The sequence below is a fragment of the Rhinolophus ferrumequinum genome, chromosome 12 (assembly GCF_004115265.2).
Source record: "Rhinolophus ferrumequinum isolate MPI-CBG mRhiFer1 chromosome 12, mRhiFer1_v1.p, whole genome shotgun sequence".
In the NCBI taxonomy this organism is placed as follows: domain Eukaryota; kingdom Metazoa; phylum Chordata; class Mammalia; order Chiroptera; family Rhinolophidae; genus Rhinolophus; species Rhinolophus ferrumequinum.
This window is the reverse complement of record NC_046295.1, coordinates 52293763-52319827: the sequence shown is the minus strand read 5'-3', so window position 1 is coordinate 52319827 and position 26065 is coordinate 52293763. Positions and strand designations below refer to the sequence as shown.

The 26065-nt window shown below is 40.8% G+C and overlaps 1 protein-coding gene across 3 annotated transcripts in view; it reads left to right on the top strand.

Annotated features, from left to right (window-relative positions):
* The first annotated feature begins 13515 nt into the window (after nt 1-13515).
* GNE (glucosamine (UDP-N-acetyl)-2-epimerase/N-acetylmannosamine kinase) overlaps nt 13516-26065 on the top strand; it is a 45748-nt gene continuing 33198 nt past the window's right edge. For 2 of the 3 annotated variants that reach the window (XR_004424695.1, XM_033123478.1), the window contains exon 1: nt 18638-18703. Coding sequence is in view for 2 of the 3 variants with exons in the window: in XM_033123478.1 (XP_032979369.1) it covers nt 18653-18703 (51 nt within the window). In the remaining variant the exon portion in view is untranslated. Of the gene's footprint in view, nt 13701-18517; nt 18704-26065 lie in introns of those variants that run through there. The other variant, XM_033123479.1, reaches the window with a different exon arrangement.

The following is a 26065-nucleotide window of genomic DNA, read 5'->3' as shown; positions in this document are numbered from 1 at the left end:
GTTTGCTATCTGCATTTTTAACAGAAGGAAAATCTAAATTGTAGTCAGAGGTTAGTGAAAATCAGGGTGTAACTTTTTCCTTTCTAAGTGTACAGACTCTCTCAGTTCTATCTGTGGACCTCTGACTGAGCCCCCAGTCAAGGCTTCTGCCTGCAACAGGCCCTACGCCTGGCACTGCCGCCCTGGGTATTACAGCCAGGCTCCCACTTCTATCTTCGCTCCTGCCCTCTCTCTCGCCCCTCCTTTGGCCTCTCCCAGGCACTACTCCCACAGGACTGAGGGTTGACAGTTTCAGATTAAGACTGACTTGGCTAGAGGCAGGAATTGCATCTAACTCCCCCAGGGACCTCGCTGGTGGACAGGCAGTGTTGGGCTCCAAACCCAGGCCTGTCAGTGTCCTCTAGGCCTGGGACTCTCCCAGTCATCGGCATGTATTTTCCCCCAGAATGGCAACGCATGTCGCTGCCTCCCTCTAGCTCTAGAACGGGTTCATCTAAACTCACAGAGCAGCCAGTGGGGTCTGTGATACGGGAACTTTCCGGCGCTGCCAGGGCATGGCGGAGCAGCAGAGTGCTCACCTGACCTTTACTGTCTGTTCAAGGGCTCTGGCTGGTGCACCCCAGCGTGAGGGGCTTCACAATGTCATTTTGGCAAAGATTTAAGAATGCCTTTCCCCTGTCACAGGCACTACTAAAACTAGAGAGGAGGATCCAACCCAAAACCTCTCCCTACCAAGGCCAGACACTTGCTTCTGTTTATTGTCTCTGTGTCCTGCAAACACTAATCAGAAAGCCTCTTTGACTGGACACGGGGTAAATAAAAGTTATATTATGTCTTGCAGACAGAGATCCAAGGCTGAACAAAGACTTACCCACAAAAGGCAGATATGTGCTTCTGCTTTCTTTGCAACGGGTTTAAAAACCTGTCCATCAGACAGACTTCTTTCTGGATGGCTCCTGTGGCTCTCCACCCTCCACCCTGGTCACCCTGCTCCAGATAACTAAGAGAATTAAGACAGCCTCTGGTATTTCATTCATTCATTCATTCATTCATTCATTCTCCACCCATTCGCCAAATGCTTGTTGAACGCATAGGCATGTTTGTGACCTGGCACTGTGTGGATGAAACCAACCCCAGCTCACCACCATTGGCTCAAAGTCTCATTTATAATGAATGGTCTTAAAGCCATGTTCTTGTGATGCTTTAAATTTTTTCTAGAAACGCTTTTAAAAAGAAGGTAGCTTATATCAGGAAGGAATTTATACATAAGCCTATGGATTACGGTTGTTGTTATAAGTACACAATAGCCAGAACTTTAGTTCTGATCGCAGGACTGAAGGATGGAAACCTGTCCGCCCTTCCCCGGTAGCCAGAGCCCTCTGGACGGCCACAGGGACAGACCCAATATTGCTATTTTCTCAGGGCTGTCCTATGTTAGCCCTTGTCACCAGGAGTTCTAGTCTGGTACATTCCAATGTAACCTCAACAGGAAATGTGTCCCTGCTTCAGCCTTGAAAACCTTGCCACCCTTTGAGGCCCAGCAGGTGCTTTCCTGCCCACAGTGAAGTGAGTGCCCTCTCCTCTGTATGGACATGCTTTTCATCTGTTTATGGCCATGCGAGTTTTCTGACGTCTCCTACATTTTGCCTTGTTTGCATTTAACATTGCTGCTATGTATGATTTAGCCATTCTTAGGTCTTCTCTCCATGTTCTAAAGGCACTTCATAGTATTTCTTACATCTGAACCCTTTTTTTCAGTTAGCCCAAGCTCGTGTTACTTCATCCCTGAATATAACTGTTTAGTGTCAAGAGCCTACTTGATGCCAGGCCTTGTTCTTTTTTTCAGCTTTATTGAGCTATATGGTAACTGATAAATAAAATTGTAAGATATTTAAAGTGTACAACATGATGCTTTGATATATATATATAATATATATACTATAGCTTTGTAATGTAGTTTGAAATCTGAAAGTGTGATGCCGCCAGCTTTATTTGTCCTCAAGATTGCTTTGGTTATTCGGGATCTTTTGTTCTTTCACATAAATTTTAGAATTATGTGCTTATTTCTGTGAGAAATGCCACTGGAATTTCAATAGGGATTGCATTGAATCTATAGATGGCTTTGGGTAGCCCACTTAAAAACTGCTTCTTTGTTTGCTATAGTGCTGTGGGACTCGTGGATTCAAGTCCCCCTGGCTATCAGAGCTAGGTGATTTCGGGGCCCATTCTTTAGGTGAGAATTGGGGTGCTAGATGTGTGGTTCAAACACTCTGCTCCTCACAGGTAGTGAAATCACCTTCTTTTTAAAATGAGGAAATAAAAAACCAGATTGTAGAAGCAAATTGTTCAAGGTCACATACCTTGCTAGCCATAATGTTCCTTCCTTCCAACCTAGGACTTTCATTAAGAAAAAAATGAACTACATGTGTGAATTTTAGAAAGCAAGACAAATTGACTATCAAGTTATCACTCTAACTTACACCCAGAAAACAAATATGCCCAAGATGGTTTAAGCAGTAAAGATTCTGGTGCTGTAGGAGGTGTCAGGGCTATCCAAACATTACACTCCAGATCAAATAGATGCTTGAAATTGTAAAATAGGAGCTCAAAAAGTTAGGTGGTTTTTAAAAAAGTTGTCTACCATGAGCTAAAAGTCTGCTTTTTTATTAGGATTTGATGACTGATAGCTTGGGCAATCACTCAGTCATCCAGTCTTTAATTTGTTCTTTCATTCATCTAATGTTCCCTAAACATTCCTTAAGGAGCTTACTTCAGTGATGGAGACAGAAATGGAGAAAGTAACTAAAATCTCTGTGAGACAGAATGAACTAACCGAAAGAGGCCCCAGTAAAGACTTATGAGAGCATCCAAAAGGAATAATAATACATAATTATTATTGGACACCCACTGTGTTCCAGGCTTCTTCTACATGCTTTGCACGTATTAATTTATTTAATCTTCATAAAACCCTATAAGGTGAGCGGTAGCATTCTCCCCAAATTTATATTAGTAAACTCAGGCACGGTATGGTTTTGTAACTTGCCAAAGATCACAAAAGTAGTAAGTGTATTCAGGCAGGCTGGCTCTGCAGCCTGTATCTGTTATCATCTCACTAGAGCTGTTTAGAGGACAAGCAAGTGACGAGGTAACTTCTAATCAGAGGCATCAGGGAAGGCTTCCTGTAAGAGATGGCATTTGAATTAAGCCCTGAAGGTGAAGGAAAATAGCATTCCAGGTGGGGAGAGTAGATCTAGAGATGCAAAAATCAATGTTGTATTGGGGGTAAGCATCAGGCCTGGCAGGGGTAGGTGGACACTATGAAAGGGGAGTGTGAGCTCTCTGATAAATTGTTCTCATGTTATTCTGAAGGTGCTGGAAAGTTAAAGAATTTTTCTGAGCAGGGAAGGACTCTATTCTAATACCTTCTATCTATCCTTTCAATCAATATTTATTTAACATCTAATTAAACACCTGTTTAAACACCCAATTTTAAAACTGTTAAATATTTATTTAACATCTAATATTGGGTGGTGGTAGAGGGGAATAGTTCAAAGAAGTACAACTTCATTGAAGACACAAGAAATAACACTTTTTAAAACTGTACAAGTTAAAAAATATATATGATACAAGAGGTGTTCCTCGGTGGCATGTAATGAATTGTTTTATGAATTTTGCAAATTTCAGGGCATATGAATGATGTCTTCAGCAAGGGTTGCGGATTTGCAAGGGCAAAGGAGGAGAGTAGTGTGAGAAGCCTGTTGGGGCAGTTTGTGGAGGGAAAGCTTAAGTAATAGCGCTACACACACAGCGAGCCCTTCACTACCAAGCACAGGACCAAAACGGTCAACGCTGGCACTGAGTGCCCAGCACCCTCTCCCGAATCGTCCTCATGGCCCAGGGAGGGGAGAATTGCTGTAATCAGAGACGGGGTATGGAACTGGCTATGACAGGGGCCTGGCAATTTAGATCTAGGCTGTGCCAGGCTGGCTTTGTGGTCCCATAGTTCAGAGTGAGAAAATTCCAAGGCCACCTTCCTAGACCACATCCTATAGGTATAGGTATCTTTGGGAAAAAGTTGTCCAAGGTATGGAAATGGGCAAGAGATTATTAGGTTTCCCTTCAGTGGAATGTTTATTATACTGGACTCTCTGATTTTCTGATTCTATTGGCTTGTACAATTTGACTGATTTCTTATTGACTAATCTAGTCTCCATCTCTGTAGGGACTGAGGTAAACTTGTAAAAAATTGATAGATGCAAAAAGTTCTTGTCTATAGCGATACAAATGGGTTTTGTCTGGTAAGGATACAATTGATTGCTCCTGTGTAGAAAAGATAACCCCAAACATTACATTTTATTGCACTAGGATATTAACCAATTTTGAACGTCTTAGCAAAACTATTTTATCTTTCCTCATTGCCTCTCTGTTCCTCAAATTCTCCTCTGACACAGTCTTCACATCTTACTGGCACCCTCATTAATTAATGGGCATCTTACTGGTATGAGGGTATGAGAACGGGCATCTTACTGGTGCCCATTAATTAACCTTTGACCAATGTTATATTTCTTTGAAAGTCCTATTTTTACATTTTTTGAAAAATTGTATTTTAACACTGTTAATTCCTACAGGTTTTCCAGCATCTGGGTTTATCAGAAAAAGGAAATGTTACAATTTCCATATGTGGACCAAAAGTAGTTTCCAGAAATTCTAACTGTGGTGCTTTTTGGCAACACTTGGAGAGTTTTAAACAGATGCTTTACGAGGATTTAGAAAGGAAAGGGAAGAAAACATTTCCTCTGTATATTGTCAATCACTATGCTAGGTCGTCTACATATATTATCTCACTCAATCCGTACGAAATCTTTGAAATCAATATTATGCATTGTCCTAATTATGCAGGTAAATAAGCAGGAAACCTTTGAGTAAGTAGGGCAACACCCACCTGCAGATCCAGTTATATAAATGGAAAATTACAGTGATGATTCATAAACAGTGGTTAAAAGGTCACACCATAAATAAGAGTGTGAAAGTCAATAAAGGTGTTTGGGAAAGACAAACAGCAAGGTTAAAGTCATAAACAAGAAAAACTGGTGCCAATGCTTGCTTGGGTAGGTGCTCTGAATTACAGGGGTACAGCTTGAGGGCTTCTTTCGATATCCTGTTTCTTTAGACCTCAGTTAACAATAACCCTGCCCACACATCCACCCTCTGCCTTCTGCCTCCTTTCCTGAGCAAGAGAGGGAATTTAGGGTCCGCTTCAGTGCCTGCCTTCCTACATCAAGACCTAACTACTGTGACTCTCAAGGGGATGTGTACATGGCTGGAAAGCAGGCCCACTGCCCGGAGCTGCTGCAAATGAAGTAGCCTCTTAGAAACAGAAAGACTAGAGCTTTCCACTGTATCTGTGATATTTACTCTCAACTACAAGAGCTGAAGCAAAATGGCATAATGCTAAAAATGAAAAGCTGGGTTGTTATATTTTTCTCTATTCTTACCTCGACATTACATTAAAAAATGTTTATTGTTAAATATATATATATATGTATATATATACATATGTGTGTGTATATATATATATATATATATATATATATATATATATGTGTGTGTGTGTGTATATATATACACATCCGGAAGGCAAAAGGTTTAAATTCTTCTGTTTGATTTTGACCCACCCTCTAACAGCAGGCAGATGAGAAGGCAAGCAGAAAGCCAGAAGATGGTGCCAGGAGTTCTTAACCCCCGTGATCTGCTGCTGCCCCTGGGGCTCCCAGACCACGGGGTGCTTCCTGATCAATAGCTCTTTGTCTTCTACTTGATAGATACCTCCTTCTCTTAGACATTATCTCTGGGAAAACGCAGAACAGCTCATGGCAATCCTAACATGTAGGACCTGCCACTGTTAACCACAGAGTCTCTTCAGGCCTCATTTCCTCCTCTGGCTCTCGAGTCCTTTACCCTGCCTTCCGTCCCTTATCCTCCTCCTCTCTGTGTGCGCATGCTTCATTTTATAGTCTCATAAACATTACCCGACACACACACACACACACACACCCCAGGCCCGTGTGTTAGGTTCTGCAACTTATTAACAAATATCTGTTGGTAATAATGCAGAGCCTGGAGATTCCTGCCTAGTTTTGTCTGATGCTTACACGTTGACTCTGCCCTGAAAGCGGCTGCTGGAATTGGGCAGACGGGGTAGCCCACCTGCTCTATTCCTTCATTACATGTTGGCAGGTCTGCCCAAGGCGTTCGGGCTTCACATTCCTGCAGCATTTGGGTGCTGCTCTAGAAAAGCACCCTTCATTCCTCCCTAGGGTCCCTGTTTTCTGAATAACAGAGAGCTTTCTGCCCACTGCAGTTAGAACCCAGTGATGTTTCAAACGGGTTTTGCCACTGCCTGATAAAAACACCATCTGTAAGGGCCTCCAGGTCTCCCTAGAGCACTAGAAATCAGCCTGGGTGTGTTGAGGGGAGCCTAAAATAGCAGCGTGGACCCGTGCCCTCCAGGGGGCTGTTCCAGAAGCACGGCTCAGGCCTTTATTTTCCCCTCAGCTTTATCTGAGGAGCCTCGGGTCACTCTGACAGGTCTTCGTGCTTCAGGCGCCCTTCCTTTCCCTAAGTTCCACCCACAGTGTTTACGGTAAATGGCTTTACTTCACTCTCACCTGGCTCCCAGGTCTCCCTCTTGTCCGTAAGTCTGTTACGATAAGCTTTGATTGACACCTCTCTGAAACCAGATCCCTACCTGCACATTGCTCTGACAGCAAACTAATTTGCGTCCTGTCAGTAGAAAGCAAGGCGGCTGATCCGCTATGTCTTGTTTTTTATGAATCTCCTTGTTTTTCTGAACCGCCCAAGGAACACATTTTCTTTCTGAAACCCCGAGCCGTTCCCACTGTCCTGCCCAGAGGCTTTGCCAGAAGGCTTTCAACATTTCTCTCTTTAGTTCTGGGCTCTAGAGGGTATGAGAATGGAACCCAATGCGTACCTTCCTCTCTTGCGAAGGCTGAAGGTAAATGCTGTGTTGAAGGGCAGAAGATGGCACAGAGGGGACTGCTCCATGAGAGGGCAAATGCAGGGAGAGGGGGAAAAGAAGCCAGAAAACAGCCCTCAAGGTGTCCTCACCCTGGGGCAGGAGAAGATGACTCAGGAAAAGCCTCCATCTTGTGCTGGAGCCAAAGGAGAGTCAATGCGTCACAGGCTGCAGAGGAAGAGGGTCGTGGAAAGGTCACTGCTGGCTTTTAAGATAGTAGTTTCAGGAGGGTGGTGAGGCCTGACGAAAGACTGGGCAAGCTAAGGAATTAGTGGCAAGTGAAGAGCCTAAGCGTAACCCATTGTCCCAATATTATGTAACGAAAGAAGGAAAGCGATGGCACTGACATGCAAAGAATATACCATAGAGAGGACTGGTGTGGGTTAGCTGTGTTGATTTTTGCTCTGGAGGCCCATGTTGGTACACAGAGAGGAAGGCCCTTAGACACAGGAAAAGACTGAAAAGGTGAAAGACAGGTCATTGACAAGGCCAAGTCCCAGGGAAGAGGCGCCTTGGGAAGTCACACTGAAGTTGGGAGCTGTATTAGCTGACGCAGCGTGTGTGCTCCACAGTGCCAAGTCTAACAGCATCTGAGAAAGCCAGTTGGAGCTCTGGGCTAAAGGTGGCATCCCCTAAACTATCCCCAAATCTGAGTCTTGGCATCTTGTCAATGCATGGACCTGGAGCCCCAAGCAGTGTTGCGAGCAGGATGCATGCGACAAAAAGAGGTGCATGCGGCTGGCTTGTCCAGTCTCTGTGGGCCCTGAGCCAGCTTACTCATGCAGCTGCCTGGAAAGAGGAGGTGAAGGGAGAAAACACACACACACACACACGCCAAACCCACAGAGCAGGCTTGAGTCAATTCCTCTTTCAGTCACCCATACGGAAGAATTAGATGGAAAGCCAGGACAAGATGCTCAGGTCCTAGAGTAGATTTCCCCACGCCTTGTAACTTCCCTCCCATTGCATGGAGGTAAATGAAGAGCAGAAGAAATCCTCCAACCCAAGACCTGGGGTTCAGTGCACCCTGACCGGGCTCCTTGGTACATACATAACAGAGTTTCCTAACCAGTGTGGCCAGTCACCAATCTTCTCAGTCCTAGGAATGCGTGGGCTCTGGGGGCAAGTGCTTCGGCGTGGGCGCTCCAGAGCCTGGAACCATGCCAAGCTGTTCTAATAGAAAAAAGCACTCTAGGATCTGCTGAATGAATACCTGACTGTATTCATCATAATGTATCTTAGAAAAAAAGATGTATAACTAGCAGAAAAGGCACTTTAAATAGCTTTTGAGTGTGGAACTAAATCTATTTTTTGCGCATTGGAAAAAATATACAGTTAGAAAGAAAAATCCACGATTTCACAAATATTATTGGTTAGGACAAAGCTAAGTAAAAAAAAAAAAGAAAGTTTACTTCAGGAAAAACATATAAATGAAATAATATTACAAGCAGATAGGGCACTCATCAGTCCTGTATCACCCACAAGAGCCTGTGTCACCATTCCGTCCGGGTTGGGGAGAGGAAGGGAACTCTGAGTGTTGGGTGCTGTGTGTACATTTTTCCCAGGTGTCTCCTTCACCCCGGTCACAGCCCCTGACTATTATGTCGATAGAAGTATTACCTACCTTAGAAAAGTTAAGTAAGTTCTCCAAGATCAATCATCTGTAAATGGCAGAGCCAGAATTCAAACACAGCTTCGGCTGACTTCACAGCCTTGCTCTTTTCAGTGTCTGCCAGGCAAGGAGAAGAGTGAGTCATTGTGTAAAAAATGTTCAGCTTGGGGGAGGAAGCATGAGGGCAGTTCCTCGGGAGGTTCTCCTTCTCTGTGAAGCTGGCATTGATTCCGTCTGCGGAGCCATTGTCGGGGGTTTGATAAGAAATCACCCTGACTGAAGCTTTCATCCTAATCTAATAGAAAATTACAAGAAATAAAAGCTCTGGAAAAGGAAGACTCTTAGAGAGTAAGTGTACAACTTACCATGGCACCTCAAGTTGGGAACTAATACCTATGGATTATCCACTGCAAAATACTTTCACACTTATCCCCATATTTGAGGGACATCTCAAGTTTTCACAATCCCCTCCCCCCCGCCCCCCCCCCCACAAGGATCTCTAGCCCCTTGCTACTCAAAGTGCCATCTGTGGACAAGCAGTAGAGTAACCAACCATCCTGATTTGCCTAGAGCTCAGGGTTTTCCTGGGACAAAGGACTTTCAGTGCTTAAACTGGGATAGTCCTGGGACAAGTTGGTCACCCTTACCAGCAGGTTGTTAGAAATGGGGAATCCGGGTCCCCTAATCAGATCCCAGATCTGTTGAATCAGAATCTGCACTTGAACAAGATCATGTGCCCGTTCAGATCTGAGAAGCAGTGCTGAAGACAGGATACTGGTGTAGTGGATTGAATGGCAGCCCCTTGTATCAGAGTTCTCCAGAGAAACAGAACCAATAGAGGTTCTGTATATGTAGAAAGAGGTTTATTTTAAGGAATTGGATCACATGATTGTGGAGGCTTGGCAAGTCCAAAATCTGATGGGGCGGCTGGCAGGCCGGACACCCGCGAAGGGCCAATGTCGTAGATAAGTCCAAAGGCCGTCTGCTGGCAGAATTCCCTCTTGCTCGATAGAGGTCAGCCTTCTGTTCTATTCAGGCCTTCAACTGATTGGACGAGGCCTACCCACATGGAGGACAATCTGCTTTACTCAAAGTCCATCGATTTAAATGTAAATCTCAACCAAAAACATCCTCACAGAAACATCCAGAATAATTCTGACCACATTTCTGGTCACCATGGCCCAGCCAAATTGACACCTGACATTAACCATCATATCCCCTAAAAGATATGTCCACATCAAATCTCTGGAATCTTCTCTAAGAAGAGTCTTTGCAGCTATAATTAAGTGTCTTGAGATGAGATCATCCTGGATCATCCAGATAAGGCCTTAATCCAACGAATGACAGGGGTCCTTATAAGAGACACACAGAAGAGAAAAAGGCCACATGAAGACAGACAAGACACTGAAGTGATGTGGCCATAGCCAAATACACCTAGGAACACCAACAGCCACTAGAAGCTGGAAGAGGCAGATGCTTCTCCCCTAGAGCCTCCAGAGGACATGTGGCCCTGCCGAAACCTTGATTTTGGACTTCTGGCCTCCAGAACGTGAGTGAATAAATTTCTGTTGTTTAAAGCCAGCCAGTGTGTGGTAGTCTGTTATGGCCACCACAGGAAACGAATGCCACAGGGAACTGGCAAGAGGCTCCTTGTCCCTCACTTCTCTGCGATGGTCCATCACCCATGCACTTGCACACCCAGGAGAAGGAAGGCGATAGGCAGTCCTCCCTTCCTACTTCCTGCTTCTACTATTTGGATACTTCACTCCAAGCCCCCAAGCCCCCTAATCAGGACCCTTACATTCGTCTCCTCAAACCTCCTGCCCAGGTCCTGCTCTGCCAGCTCCGCTCTGCTCCCTCATTTCCTGCATGCCTCACGCCTCACAGACTACCTGCTTCCAAAGATGTAATCCTGATTCTCTCTTCCAGGCCAAGGGTGCCTAATCCTTCTGCTCAGCCCTGGACCCACACACTGTCACTGTCTCCAGTCAGCAACACGTGTTCGGGGTCTACTAAGAGTTGGGCGCTCCTCACAGTTCAGGCGGCACCTAGAAGTGCCTGCCCTCCAGAAGTTTCCGGTCTGCTCAGTAATTTCCCACCCTCTCACCTCTCTGAACACAGCCCTGTGGCCACCGATTTCTGCTTAGTGCCTTCTCCTCCTCGGTCTCTCTGGGTGCAAGAACACCGCTGTATAGGGTACTGGGACTGCAGAGCCTTTTCTGAATGTACGCAGTTTCATTTGTGGGTCTTTGCTGTGGAAGAAGCCACAGGCCAAATGAAAGGAAGGCCTGGGCTGAATTGGACACACAGAGTTAAAAATCGTTATTTCACTGAAGCCATAGACCTAATGCTTAGTCAAGTTTGTATAAGAAAAGATAAGGACCAATGATGTTATATTTTTGAATCTGGAGTAGTTAAAATATATAAGTATTAAGACAATCACTAGAAAAATGTGAGGTTTGGCCTGATTGCAAATTCTGCATTTGTAAAAAAAATAAAAATAAACAAAATAAAATTACCCTCTAAAATCCACTTCAATAATCAAAGTATTTAATCAGTATACGAGGTGTGGTCAACAAACATTTAAATAAAAAAATGTATTATAGTAAAAGACACATTGCCATTAATCCCCCTCAAAATACCCCCTCTCGCTTCGAACATGCTTATCCCATCATCCTTGCCACTTTCTGAAGCAGTTCTAGAGTCCTCTTTCATGAGTGTCTTTAGAAACGCTGTCGTGGCTGCCTCCATGTCCTGAATCGATTCAAAACGTTTACCTTTCATGGTCATTTTGACTTTGGGGAAGAGCCCGAAGTCGCACGGTGCCAGATCTGGTGAATAAGGTGGATGAGGACACACCATAATGTTTTTATTTAACAGAAATTGCCCCATACCAGAAGCGATGTGTGACACTGAGCATTGTCATGTTGGAGGATGAAGTACAAAGACATTCACAAAAGTCAGTATCATAACACCCTTGAATTTCCAGAACTTGTTCAGAAAGTGGCAAGAATGATGGAATAAGTGTGTTCAAAACGAGAGGGAATATTTTGAGGGAGATTAATGGCAATGTGTTTTTTATTGTAATAATTTTTTTAAATTTAAACATTCACCATATCTTTTGATCACACCTCATTATTCTCATTATTTGCATTAGTTATGTTCTATAAAGAGGCTGTGAACACTGCTCTAGCAAATACTAGACTATTGCTCCTAAGGGAAATTTAGGGTTATGTTCCTGCTAATCACTGGTCACATTTTTGTCAATATAAAACCTTGTTTTATGTGTGTTTCTGTTTAAAGACACTTAACATGAGAGAATGGGAGGCTGGTAGGCCATCTCCCATTCACCTTCCTACCTTCCCGGGGAGGATGTCATGACATGATTTCTAATGGCCTTCCAGGTTCTGGTGAGGTAAGGGGTTTCTGCCCCAGTCCCCTCAAAATACAGCTGCAGAATATTAACCCCCTTAGCTGCAGCCTAGAATGAGCTCCTCAGCAATGGGGTGTCCCACATCTCACTGCAACCAACTGGCCTTTTTTGTTTCTGTGTTGTCCTTTTGGGTGCATGGGACACAGGCCCAGGGAGTGGGCACCTTAAAAGTGGCTCATTGCAGCTTTACTCTTCAACTAGTTCAGCCTCGTCCTTGGCTTGGTGTGTGCCTGACAACTACGAGCGACTGAAAGGCAGACGTTGGATGGGTACACTGTCAGGTGTTCTGCTCATATCTGGGCCATCTGAGCCCCAGCTCCCCAGCCTGAAACCCAGCGATAAGAACATTCTCCAAATTTCAGCCCATAGAGTTGAGCTTTAGTGATAGAGACTAGAAAAGGAGACAGAGAAGAGGACTTTTTCTCAGAGTTTTTAGTTAAGCGAGGAGAAGAAGACTGGATGTGAGGAAATGGATGGGCATGAAGAGTGGAGATTTAATAATAAAAAAAATATTGCTGAGGGTTATGTATACCCTTTTATCTTATTTGGGAAATGTAAGAAAAATAATTGAGTTATTTTAACATTACTCTTTGGTGGGCCAGGTGGTTTCTCTGACTGCAACACTGCTTTAAGTTCAGACCGTGGCTTGTTTCATAATCTGTAAACATGTAATGATTAATTAGGAATTTCTGTGCCCCGAGGGGGTAGGTGGGTAGGGGAGACCCATGATACATAACACCCTTGAACTTCCCAACAAATTGCCGAAGACAATTCTATATTTCCTTATGTAAGTACACATTCCTTAAAGTCTCTACACGTGGGCATAATATTGGGCAGAATTTTTTAATAGGAGCAGTCCAGCCATTTGGGGCAGGAGACTGTTTTATTGCGCAGGACAATTCCTGGCATTGCAAAAACTTCCTCTTAGCCAATGAAAAACAAAAGCACCCGCTCCTCATTGTGACAACTAAGAACACACACACACACACACACACACACACACACACACACACACATACACACACTTTGAAATATGCCCCTCTTGGTAATGGAACTGACTCCTTTGAGAACAATTGCCTCTCAGGAGTAAATGGAGAATAGCTGAGACATTCAGCTCAAGCTTCCTTCTGCCTAACCATGTCGTACCATTTATTTCACTCCTGCAGCCACCCCATGTTGGTGGGGCAGGGGTGAAGGGGTCCTGTGAGGCTTTGTTATGAACTAAGTGTTTGTGTCTCCTGCAAATTCATATGTTGCAACCTTACCCACCCCCTATGTGGTGCTGTTAGGAGGTGGGACGTTTGGCCGGTAAACAGGATTAACGAGGTCACGGGAGTGCAGCCCTCACGGAATGGGATTTAAAACCCTCATAAAAGTCAGGAGAGCACTGGCTTTCTCTCTGCTCTCTGCTACATGAGGCTACAACAAGAAGTCGAAATGTTGACAGTCTGCCACTTGAAAGAGGGTCCTCTGCAGAACCCCACCATGCTGGAGCCCTGATCTTGGACTTCCAGTCTCCAGAACTGTGAGAAATAAAATTCTGTTGTTTACAAACTACTGTGTGTTATGGTAGTTTGTTCTACAGCCTGAACAGACTCAGGCACCCGGAGTCCCGAATGGTAAGTTGAGCAAAACCCCTCTACTCCTGGCATCCCTTTGAACCCATCAGCACCCCACGACCACACTCCAGACTTTAGCCTGGGAGGGAGAAACACGAGTCACGTTCACCTGCTCACTTTCTCGTCATCTCCGCCCCACTCACATTTTCCTCTCACCACCCGTGGGGCTGGAAGAAGTGGACTTACTCTCTCTTTGCAAGAATTTTCCCTGCCGAATCTCCCTGCTGTGGTGGCATTTGACCTCGTCCTCTTTCTGGGGTCACAGTGGTGGATACAGTGAGGGAAGATAAGAGAAAGGGAGTCTAGAGGTTTTGTTAAATTTTATTTTATGTGTTGCTGCATTCCACCTATAGAAAATCTTAGTATCACACTTTGACATTGGTCAGGTGCTCCCAGTTTGGGAGGTTGGCTGGGGTGGCAGTAGGTTCTCTCCTCCCCAAGAGGTGTCTCTACTTGCTTCCCCTGTGGCTGCCCTGAACTTGCCTGGCAGCCTTGAGCCTGCAGAACCCAGTGAGCAGTTTCTGTGGGGGGAGGGAGGAAGCGGTGCTCCCACCGGCTTCTGGGGGCCTTTTTTTTTTGACCTGGGCAATGGTTACACAGTGTATTTATCTTGTAATAATCCACTGAGCTGTACACCTTATGATTTGTGCCCTTTTTTATGTGTTATACCTCAATAAAAAAAAGTTTTAAGATTTCCTTTTGTGCATTGATAAAACTCCAACCTGAACTAGAAGGTAGTAAGCAACCTAGTAGCTCCTGAACTTATGGAATTAGACAGCACTGCCCTCCCATACGCCCTATAAACTTTAAATATTGTGATACTTTCTTTTGCTTATTATTTTTAATCCTGTCTATTATTTTATTATAAAGTATTACATGCTAATTATAAAAAGTTAGAAAAAAATGAATAAGAAAATAACAATTTGCAAGTTTGACACCCAACCACTGTTGTTTTTTTATTTCCTTCTTAGTTTTTTGTATGCATACATAAAAAATTATAGTCATTTTATTTTAAAAGTTCTGAAGCCTACTTTTTCATGTAATATGTTGTGAACATTTTCCCATAATTAACTAAACTTTGAAAATGAAATTTTAAATGCCTGCACAACATTGTATGTTGAGTCATTATGCTGTGGTAGGTCATTCACTCATTCCTTCATTCATCCAACCATTCCACAAATATTTATTGAGCACCTACTATATTCCAGTCATTGGGCTTGGTGAGAGGAACACAGTGAGAACAAGACAAACATGGACTTTGGTCATCAAAGAGCTTTCACGTTATAGGAACAGAGGAAATTTAAAAATTAATTAAACCAATAAAAATTCCAACTGGAGTTTCTCATGAAACTTGGCAAGTTCTTCCGAAAATTTATATGGAAAAGCAAAGAATCAAGGAAAAAAAGAATAGTAAAGAGTGTCATAATAGTAAAATAGTTAAATAGTAAAGACTACATACATACCTGAATTCTCTAAGTTCTTAAGTGGCATAAGAGTGGAAATCCTGTTTGAATTGTGCTTTTTTGAGTTCTAAATCGCTTTAGGAATAAAATATGTGGTTTAGTGATAACAATATGGTTATTTACGTATCTGTACATATCTATAAAATGTATAGAATGTAGTTTAGATTTTTTTTTTACGTACATGGGATCACACTATTCATATAGTTTTTATGCTGCTTTTACATTTAATAACATGCCCTAGGAGGTGTTTCATGCAAATACATACAGACCTTGTATGTATTTCTTTTTAACAATCACATAGTATTTTATAATATGTATTTTTATAACCAGTCTCCTATTGAGAGTGATTTAGGTTATCTCCAATTTTTAAAAAGGTATAATGATCATAACTTCACATAGATCTTTGTATACATTTGCAGGAATATATGTAGGATAAATGACTTGAAGTGGACGTGATGAGCATATATTAAAAATTCTGATAAATGTGCCAAATTGATCTCCAGAAAGGATGTAAGCTTTTATGGCCCCATCAAAAGACTATGAGGTCTTGTTTTTTCAACAGCAGCACCATCATTATGTATCATCAATCCTTTTAGCTTTGTACGATTTGATGGGCAAAAAACAATTCCTCCTGTTTGTTTTCACTTACATTTCCCTGTGTGCAAGTGAAGTTGAGGATGTTTCCAAATATTTATTGGAATATTTGCATTTCCTCTTCTAAGAATTTTCTTTTTTCTCCTCTGCCACTTTTTCTCTATTAGCTTGCTTTTTTTAAAAAATAGTATATTTGTAGGAATTCTATATATTATAGTTATTAAGCATTTGTCTGAGGGATATGTTGCGAATAGTTCTCCTGGTCTTCTATTTTCATGAGGCGTTTTTAATTTCTTTTTTCCCCCCTTTCTTCCACCTCCCCTTCCCCCCACTCCAGTTCAAGCCGTTGTTTCTCAGTCTAGTTGTGTAGGACACAGTTCCCTAAATTTCTATTTAATAAAATATGTGTTTTTTATGACTACTAAGTCTTTCCTACTCTATGATTATAAAAATATTTCCCTGTGTTTTCTTCTAATAGTTTTATAATGTAGATCTTAAATATGGATTTATTTCTGTGTATGTGTATAAGGTAGGGATTCACTTTATTTTTTTCCTTGTGGCTCTCTTATTGTTCCAGTAGTATTATTTTTGAATAATCTTTAATTTCCCACTGTTTAGAAATTCCATCTTTATCATATGCTAAATTCCTATGAGTAATTAAATGGGTTAATTTCTGGACTCTATTCTCTTTCATTAATCTATTTGTTTATTCCTACTCTAATACTGCATTGGTTTAATTACTGTAATTGTACAGATTGTTTTCATATCTAGTAGGGAAAGTTATCCATCTCATTTTTTCCTCAAACTTTTGTTTTTTGGGGTTTTTGCTTATTTTCTATTCTAGAAGAGCTTGAGAAGCAGGTTTTTGTGTTCAATTAAAAATCTTGTGAAATTTTTCATTGGGATTGCCTTGGATTTATAGATTATTTCGGAAGAATTATCTTTATAATATTTAGTGTTCCCACTTAGGCACATAGAATGTCTATATATTTATTGAACTCTTAAGTCTTCTAGTAAAGTTTTAGTTAGGTTAATTCCTAACACATTTTTAATTAGGTTAATTCCTAGGTCCTCTATTGTCTTTGTGGTTCTTGTGAATGGGATTTTTTCCCCGTTACATTTTCTTATTAGTTATTACTGGGGGGTTTGCATCCAGTCACCTTAGTAAAGTCTCATTGATTATAATAGTTATTTTAGTTGATTCTCTTGAGATATGTAGGCAGACAGCCATGCAATCTATAGATAATTTAGTTGACCCTCGAACAACACAAGTTTGAAATGTGTGGGCTTTTTTTCAATAACTACCTGTACTGGTTTTGATCCACAGTTGGGAGTCTGCAGATATGGAGGACCAACAGTATGCATTGATCTACACCATTTTATATGGGGGACTTGAGCATCTGCAGATTTGGGTATCAGTGAGGAGTCCTGGAACCAATCCCCGTGGATACCGAGGGACAACTTAAGCTTTGAGGGAGTCAAAAGTTATATGCAGATTTTTCACTCCATTGGGGTTTGGTGCCTTTCACCCCCACGTTATTCAAGGGTCAACTGTAATGGCTTTAATTCTTATTTTCCAGTATTTACACTTCATATATTTTTCTTGTCTTGATGCATTGGTTACAACCTTCAGTGCAATGTGAATAGTGATGGCAATAGCATGAGAAGATTTTTGTTTCACCATCACTTGTGAATGTGATTTTGGTAAGTTTTCTTTAATGAGTTAAGGAAGTTTCCAGATATCCTACATGACAGAAAGAGCTTTCGTTTAATTTTTTAAAAAATTAGAAATGGGTGTAGCAAATGCTTTTTCAAAATCTAACATAGTTTTTCTCTTTTAATATAACAGATTACATCAAAACATTTTCTAAAACTGAGTCATCCGCACCGCCCAGAGACAAATGTTATTTTTTTGGTCACTTGGTATTATTCCTTTCATACATTGTTGAATTTTACCTACTAACACTTTATTTAGGATTTTTAAAGTCGATTTCATTGTTTTTGGTTTGGGCTAGCCTGTGCTAGTTCAGTAAATGTGCTAGCTTTTGCTTGTTTATATATGCTTCCCATCCTGTTCATTGATTTTTAAAAACATTAGTATAAAGTGTTCTCTTCTTAAAAATGGATTACTTTTTATTTTAGCTTTTCTTAAGTAGAATGTAAAGTTGTGTAGTAGGTAAGGCTAGGCTGGTGATGTGTTCAAATGAACATATACCAATGAAATGGAAATAAGCAGATCATCAGCCTATATTCCTTGTCACCAATCTAGCTGTTGGGGGTATGACGTGGGGGTGGGAGTCCCTGAGCACCAAACGTGCAAGGTATATCCTCTATCAAATGTAGCAACAGTTTTCTATTCTAATGCAGCATAGATAAAATGCAACAATATTGGTTTTTCCTTTAATTTCATGAAGCTAAGGGTTTTAAATATGTTGAAGTCTGTGACTATTAAGAAACTTAAATCCTCTAGGTTAATCTTTTATTTTACTTTTTGACTCAAAAGTACTACATCAATAAATGTTTTGAATGTACCTGTGGATGAAAACGACTACGGAGATTTTGATTGTAGATTTTTGTTTCTACATTCAAGAAACTCAGAAGAAAATAATTTTTCTAGTGGAAAATAAAATTATCGGGTAGAATGGTCTATCAAAGACAGGGAAGTAACATAACACCCAGACAGTAACTGTCCTCCTACTTTCAAGCTGCTGTCCAGGAATATAAGAGTTTAGAGACACGTTTTTTTTCCTTCCGTTTCAGCGAGGCGGGGCTCAACATTTAGTCTGAATTCAGGTGCCTATTAATGACTGCTCTGTGGCAGCTAAACCAAGAGAACGAACAGCTGTTCTGCTCATTGATTCAAACAAACACCGGGGACAGAGCTAGTGCTACACAATGGAAATCAATGTGTATCCTTTCCGAGAGCTGTGCTTTCAAGGACCTCATGTAAGTAATTTAGCATTTCGGTAGAGCTTTATCATTGAAATTGTAATCAGAAACAAAGGGGGAATTACAAGGAGAAAGAGGAAAGCTTTGGTTTTAAAGCTATCACATCCATCATTTATTTTTAAAGGTTTTTTGTTTGTTTACTGCTAACTCATATTAGTCGTTCTATGGTTGCTATTTGTTTCTCAGTTACTGTGCTGAAATTCGTGGTCTCAGCATTTCTAAATTGAGAGCTGAAAATAAACTCTTTCCTTCAGACTCCTCATGCTTTCATCCGATAAAGTGGAGTTGTTTTTACTTTTTGAATCTTCTACTTCATAAATGTAGTTTATTTCTAAAAATGCAAAGTTTGCTGCAACTATTTTATTTTTTCCTTTGCTTTTTAGACATAGTATATAGAGCTGTCTGGCTTGTACTTTTTCCCTCTTATTTTAACTACTGACTAACCACATTGGAGAGGGGAGTGCACTTACTCTGAGTTAATTAGTATCTAAGCCAAATAAAATGGAAATTACCATGTTTGTCAATGTATCAATGTCATATAGTGTGCTATATTATAATGTAGTTTACTTAACCTAAAATTTTTATTGAGGCCTGCGGAAATCCAGACGTTTTAGGAAATCATCATCACATTTCAAGTTGGTGATAACAAATATATCTATATATTCAATTTAAAGATTATACTTAAGGAATGGCTTACAAGCACTGTTCAATCAAATAATGTCATTGCTGCAATTATTTTCAACACAGTCTATTTTTGCTGTACCACCAACACCTAATTTCAATTTGCCTTCTTCAATAAGAATTCATATTTTTTGTTTTCTTAGTAGCGCTTGCACTTACATTTAATTTCAAGGTCAGATTTTCTGAGCTCCTAGTTGGAATGCTTAGCTTTTTTTTCTCATGTCTTCAGTGAAACCCAAGAAATGGTTATTTCTAGTTACTAAGGTAATCGTTGCTCTGACTCCTATTTCTCATGTGACTGATTTTTTAAACTGAGCCTTGAAATTACCATTTCATCCATCTGCCAATGTTTGGTAGTTCTACAACCACATCCACTCGGAAACACTCTATGTGGCCTTTCAGTTACGTTCCGAGGTATTCTCCCACTTCATAATACAACCATATTTTCCGATGTTCCTCAACAAAACTTTTCTCTTGTCAGGCTAGTCTTCTCTGTGTGCTATGCTCACTCCTTTCTTATACTCAATCATACCATGTTCTCTTCTAGGAAAATGCTCATTTAAAGGGCAAAATTGATAGGATTTCATGGCAGAGTGAATTTGAGAGACAAAGGAGGAGAAGTCAAGGACGCCTCCCAGATTCCTGGGTGCCTTATAATACCATTCACCGAGACTTAGCATGAAGAAAGCCCAAGTTGACGGAGAGGAAGAACACTTCATTTTGGCAGTGGATTTGAAGTGCTTGTGGGACACATCCAAATAAAGATGTCCTAAAAAGTGTTAGATGTTTGGGTTTGGGCTGAGAAGACTGGGCTAAAGATTCAGATTTAGAAATAATTTTCAGTGGTTGTTTGTGAAGCCATGCAAGTAGATGAGGTCACGTTAGGTGTCTACTAACATGAGATGAAAGGAAGGCTAAATAGGAAATCCTAGAGAACATTAATTTTTAAGTAGAGGTTTGAGGAAGTAGAGCAGCCAGAGAGGCTGGAGGTAGGCGGAAAATCAGGAGGTGTCATAGAAACCCAGAAAGAAGACAGTTTCAAGAATGAGGTAGTGACCAAAAGTGTAAAGAAAGGGTTAAGAGAAAAGAAGCTTGAGGGCAAAAGACAGGGTAGTTGGAAAAAGTGAGTTGGAAAAGAAGGAACATGGCCAGGGAAACACCCCTGAATTTTTAACACAAAGCACAACAAACTGAAGTCCTTGGGTTTCCACAGAACTTTACGTGCTATAAAATTAAAGTTAATAATGTCTAAGACTCTATTGTCTAAGACTTAGATAACTGACATATGTAAAATATTGTCACAAGAATCTGAACTGGCCAAGACTAAAAGTATAACAGACTGGGTGGGAGTCAGGGGCCTTAGAAAAATCTGGCGAAACAAGTAGTACAAGAAGTGTAGTTGGGTGCCTTGGGCTAGGAGTAGCAGTGTATTTCAAAATAGATATAAATTTTGGAGGGTGAGTTATGCCTTACCACAAATCTGTATCTGCAACCCATGTCTTTCCCCACGTCCTCAATCTCCTGAAAATGTCCTTTAGGTGCTGCAAATTCAACATACCCTAATCAGAGCTCATTATCTTCTCACTTCCTCCAGCCCTCCCCGCATCTGCTTCTCTTCTGTTTCAGATAAGAGTTTGCCAGTCACTGTTTTTTGAAGCAGAAACATCAGCCATTCTCTTCCATGATGATCCCTTCACTCTCACCTTTGCCATCAAGCTCTGCCCACATCCTTTTGATTCCAGCCTCTTGCTTTTAATTCCCACTACCAGCACCTTAATTCCAGTCATGAAATTTTATTCCTAACTAGTCTTCCTTCTTCTAGTCCTTCCTCCTCTTCCAAATCCATCTTCCACAATTCTAATTAAGCAAATCTGATCATGTCACTCCCCTAATTTAAAAAATCTTCCAATCCCAGAGAGGAGAAAGGAAGTCTGATCTCCTTAGCACGGCCTGACCTGGCCGTACCCCACATCCTAGCTGCATCTCCAGTTACTTTCTGCCTTCACACATCTATCACACCACTGAGTTTCTCCTTGTTCTTCAACTCGCCATTCTCTTTTACACTTGGTTCACTATAAAGACTGAGCAGCAGTGTTGTACGACTACATAAGCCTGGGTGCTGGAGGAAAGTAGATAAGGGAAGTTGATTACGAGTGACTCGTTCTAACCAGGGAGAAAAGAATCAGGATAGCAATGACTCTTTGAAAAGCGATGTGACCTTCCCGTTTGACTCAATGCTTATTAGACTGTATGTCTTAAATAAGTCATGATTCAAGGATATATCAGGGAGTCAAGAATACCAGCAGAGCCAAGTTCAAGGAATATATGATCTGATGAGCGAAATAGGACACGTGGAGTGAAGTAACTGATGTAACTGATTTTCTCAGTTTCCTTAGAAAACATCAGATCGATTGCTGATGGTAATTAGTAATAAGTATGAAATGAATAGTCGAGGAAATTGCTACAGGAATTTAGAGGAGGAAGAGACCATTTTGAAATAGGGTGTTCAGGTTAGGTTTCACAACAGAGATAGGACTTGAAGCCCGAGGAGGGTGTAAGTAGCAGGAGGAATAGCCTTCTAATCGTGGGGAATGACACCTCAGAGGTAGAGAGGGCCTAAGGACCCGGGTAGGGAAATAATGTTGGTAAGAACAGGAAGAGGTCAGGGCGTGATCACTGGGGACCTTCCATGCCAGAGTTCATCCCCTGGGCATACCTTACCTAGCAGGCAGGGAATGGGAACCACTGAAGTCTTCCTTAAGCAAAGAAATGACTTCATGAAAGCAGTCTTTTAAGGAGATTAATCAGGCAGCAGTGTGCAGGACAAATTAGAGAAGCGAGAGAATGAAGGCAGGAAGAGCAAGTAGAAGCACAATCATCTAGGTCTGAGATGCCATATTTGCTTAATTTTAAGACACTTGACATAACAGATTTTTGTAATAAAAAAGTCTACATTAAATGTATATGTTGATTACAAAATAAATCTTGAGTTTAGGTATGTAAAATCATGAAAATAGAGGCACCTCAGAGTTAAGGAAATAAGAAAATCTGAATGAACTAAGGTGGTCATGGTAGGAATGGAGAGGGAAGAGTAGATGCAAAAAAAAAAAACATTTTGAAGAATTTGAGAGATTGGATGTTAAAAATTAGAGAAGATTAAAATATGACTCCATGGTTTTGAGTCTGAATGAAAGTGGCAAGTTGACACCATTAAAAAAGAAGTCAAGAATGGAGAAGTCCAGGAAAAACAAACAAAATTTTATATATTGAGTTTACATATTGAGGAGATATCTAGCAGGCAATTGAAGATATGGGCCTAGAACTAGGAAGATCAGGCTAAAGTATACATTCAAAGAATTAGCTATGTGGAAGTCAAAATGGAAGACTTGAGAGTGAAGGGAATTCTGGAAGACAGAGCACGTAGAAGACCCGGGGCAGAGGTGTGATCATAAGGTGGTGACCACATTTAGAGACAGGAAGCAGGGTCGGGAAGAAAAACAGAAATGATTTGAAAGGTTGAATTAGGTTCATTCCAAAGGAAGAGAATGAAAGACATGGGAAGAGAGACGTTGAGGCCTTTTGTTCATGCTTTGGATTTATAGGTGTTAATTATGTATATCTGGATGTGTCTCAAGCATTCACACAGGCATTAGGAAGCCCACTTCCGTACTCCAAGGGGATGCCACGTGGGACCCCACCTGCATCCTTAGCTGCATGTTGACTGCTAACTGTGGGCGATTCCTCAGCTCCAGGAGTTGGGGACCAATACCTCGGCTGGTTCCTTAGCCTATGTGAGAAATCATGAAAATTTCCCAAAGGCTTGTTGCTGGTACTGAGTGCTGTTGATCTTAGCCTGATCCTTTGAAGTCCAAAAGAACATACTTCCCACATAATTCTGCAAGCAGCATTTTAGAACATATTATAATTTTGTGGATTCAACTTTTTACAACAGAGTCAAAGTTAAAGGCAAACTACTTTTCCAGTTCTTCTGGAATAGCTGTCAATTAAACTTGCTGAACTCCTATTAGTCAGGGGTGACTGAACACTCTCTGGCTTACCTCATTTCTTTAGCAAACAAATAAGTAATAAAATTATTTATAGGTTTAAAATACAATACTTGCATAGTCCATAAAATACATTTTAAAATCCCAATAAAGGGCAATATTTCACAAAAACAAACACATAGTCATTGTATTTATTCTTACTGTTCTTCTATAATTGGGAAAGCTAGCACAGGGATGGCTCACCACCACAGGTGCTCTATAAAGTAGATTGAGGGATACGATAAGCTAATTAGTAATTGGGGGTATGAATAGTGATTAATGGCCCTGAAATATGAATTTCACAAAGGCTTCTCTTCCTGTTATGAGTATCTTAATCAGCACATGTGTAAGCATATTTTTCAATGTCATGCTCTTGCAAACCTGAAGTTGGCCCATACAGGTTATTACTGAATTATTTTCAGCTAATGTAAACTTAATCTTTACATGCTTTTCCTAGAGGGAAAAGAATTGCTTTCCCATCTATGTAGTATAGCCTCATCAGTGTAACAAGAGTATTTCTCTCTGTTCCAGGGAGGTGCCTATATGACTTGATTATTCTATAAACAATCCAGCTTCTGCAGTCATATCTAGTTTATAAGGTATCCTATACTCTTTACATACTCAAGAGACTCTGGCAAATAAAAGTGTTGTACCTGAGCTATAGAGGGGGATGAGGGGAACAGCTAAGGGAAAGTATTTATAAAACAGAAATATCCAGCTTAATATTGTAATTAATTGCTCATTTTTTTCCATCCCTTGATTTCTTTATTATATTGGCTAACAGCAGGGATGGCAAGTATATGACACCATCCCTGACTCCTTTCCATTCTCCTTCCCCCCAAACACAAACATGGCAGACACCACAATACTCTTTTACATTGAACTCAGCCTCAGAGTCATTTTCCCCACAATTCTCTAGGCAAACACCACCGATTGGTTGGAGTTGGGAATCACAATCATGGGGTTGAGGAGTCTTCCTGCCTTACAGTTTTGTTAATATCTTCTGCTTGCAAGAAAAAGGGCACCTTAGGAAAAGGATGATTTATTTTATGGATACACATGGATTGAAGGCAGAGAGTTGTTTAGGATCCAAGGCAAGTTAGGGACTAGATGCTCTCCCTATGGCCCACCTGTGCTACTTCTCATAGCATAATCTGTGTCTGTTTTTAATGTGCCCCATTTTCCACTCACTTCCAACTGGCCAATCCTCTCTGTATTCCACAGTCTAAATGCTTCAGAGAACTAGGATGACATGCTTAGTACCACTGTGTCTGTTATTATGCGCAGCTATGGTGCTGGGTCTTTTCATGGGTAATGGACAGGCAGTCCTTGGGTAAGCGGGCCATGGATGCTGATAATGTTTTCTTTCTTTATTTTAACTGTAATTATCTGGCTGTGTTCACTTCACGAAAATCGAGAATTCAATACATGCTTATTATGTGCAAGTTTGTTATACTTCAATTAAAAGTTTATTTTTTAAAAAATATTGTGCCAATTCTCTTTTTTGAAGGCTTTATCAAACTAGTCCATTAGGAGAATGTCACAGACATTACATATCTTGATTTTAAAGAAGATATCTTTTAAAATTTCTTAAGACATTTACGTGAGCAATTCAGAGATGTGGGCTGGATAGTAGAAGAATTATATAAATTCTTAACTAGTGAAACAACTTGTCCCAAAATAGATGATCAACATTAATCTGAAGATAGATTTCTATCATAATGTGTAAGGGCTTTGTTTAGTATAAAGAGGAAATACAGGGCAGTGGCTAAGCATGTGACATCAAGGTCTGGGCTCTTCTGCTTTACAGCTGTGTGACCTTATACAACTTACCTTTTATGCCTCAGTCTTCCTATCTATAAAATGGGTGTGATGGAATCTACAACTTAAGGTTGTTAGGAGTATGAGTGAATATAAGTAAAGTGTTTAGAACAGTAGGCTACTAATATGTGGGTAGAATTCACAGGGAGGCAGTGTACTTTATAACTAAATCACCAAATATAAGAGCAAGACAAGGACCTGTTGGAAGAAATGTTCCCAAAGTGTCCAGATGAACATCCGTCCGGGATGCTGTAGAGAAATCTCCTCCTTTGATTAGAAGATTAGATTAGATGATCTCTTAAGGTCTAAGATTCTTTGATAGTCGACTTATGCCCTGAATGCCTGAAGTTACAATTATGCTTATGGAGTAATCGATAGAAAAATCTGATTTTATTATACTATAAAACTATAAATACTGTTTTGCAGCTTGTAGAGCCCTCAAGATTAAAGCCAAATAAAACTAAACAAACCAACAAAACTTAATGACTTGGGAAGATTTTTTGGTATGTTAATTCACTCTGTTAAATAGCAAGTAATAGAAATCAAGAAATGTAACATTATTTACCCACAGAAAAGTGATACCAAAGAGCCAACATAAAATGCCTCCTACAGCTCCTTGCTGCAACTTTGCCTCAAGAGAACATAGGGAAAAATTCTAAAAAGAGGGTCATTTCATTTAAGGTTAAATGATTCCAGGAATGTATAACTACTCCATCTTACATGGAAATATAAAATTCTCAATATTGGTCAAACACAAAATCTACAAGTGGCTTAATAAGTGCACAAATTCTCAAAATTGTATTACCTATTATTA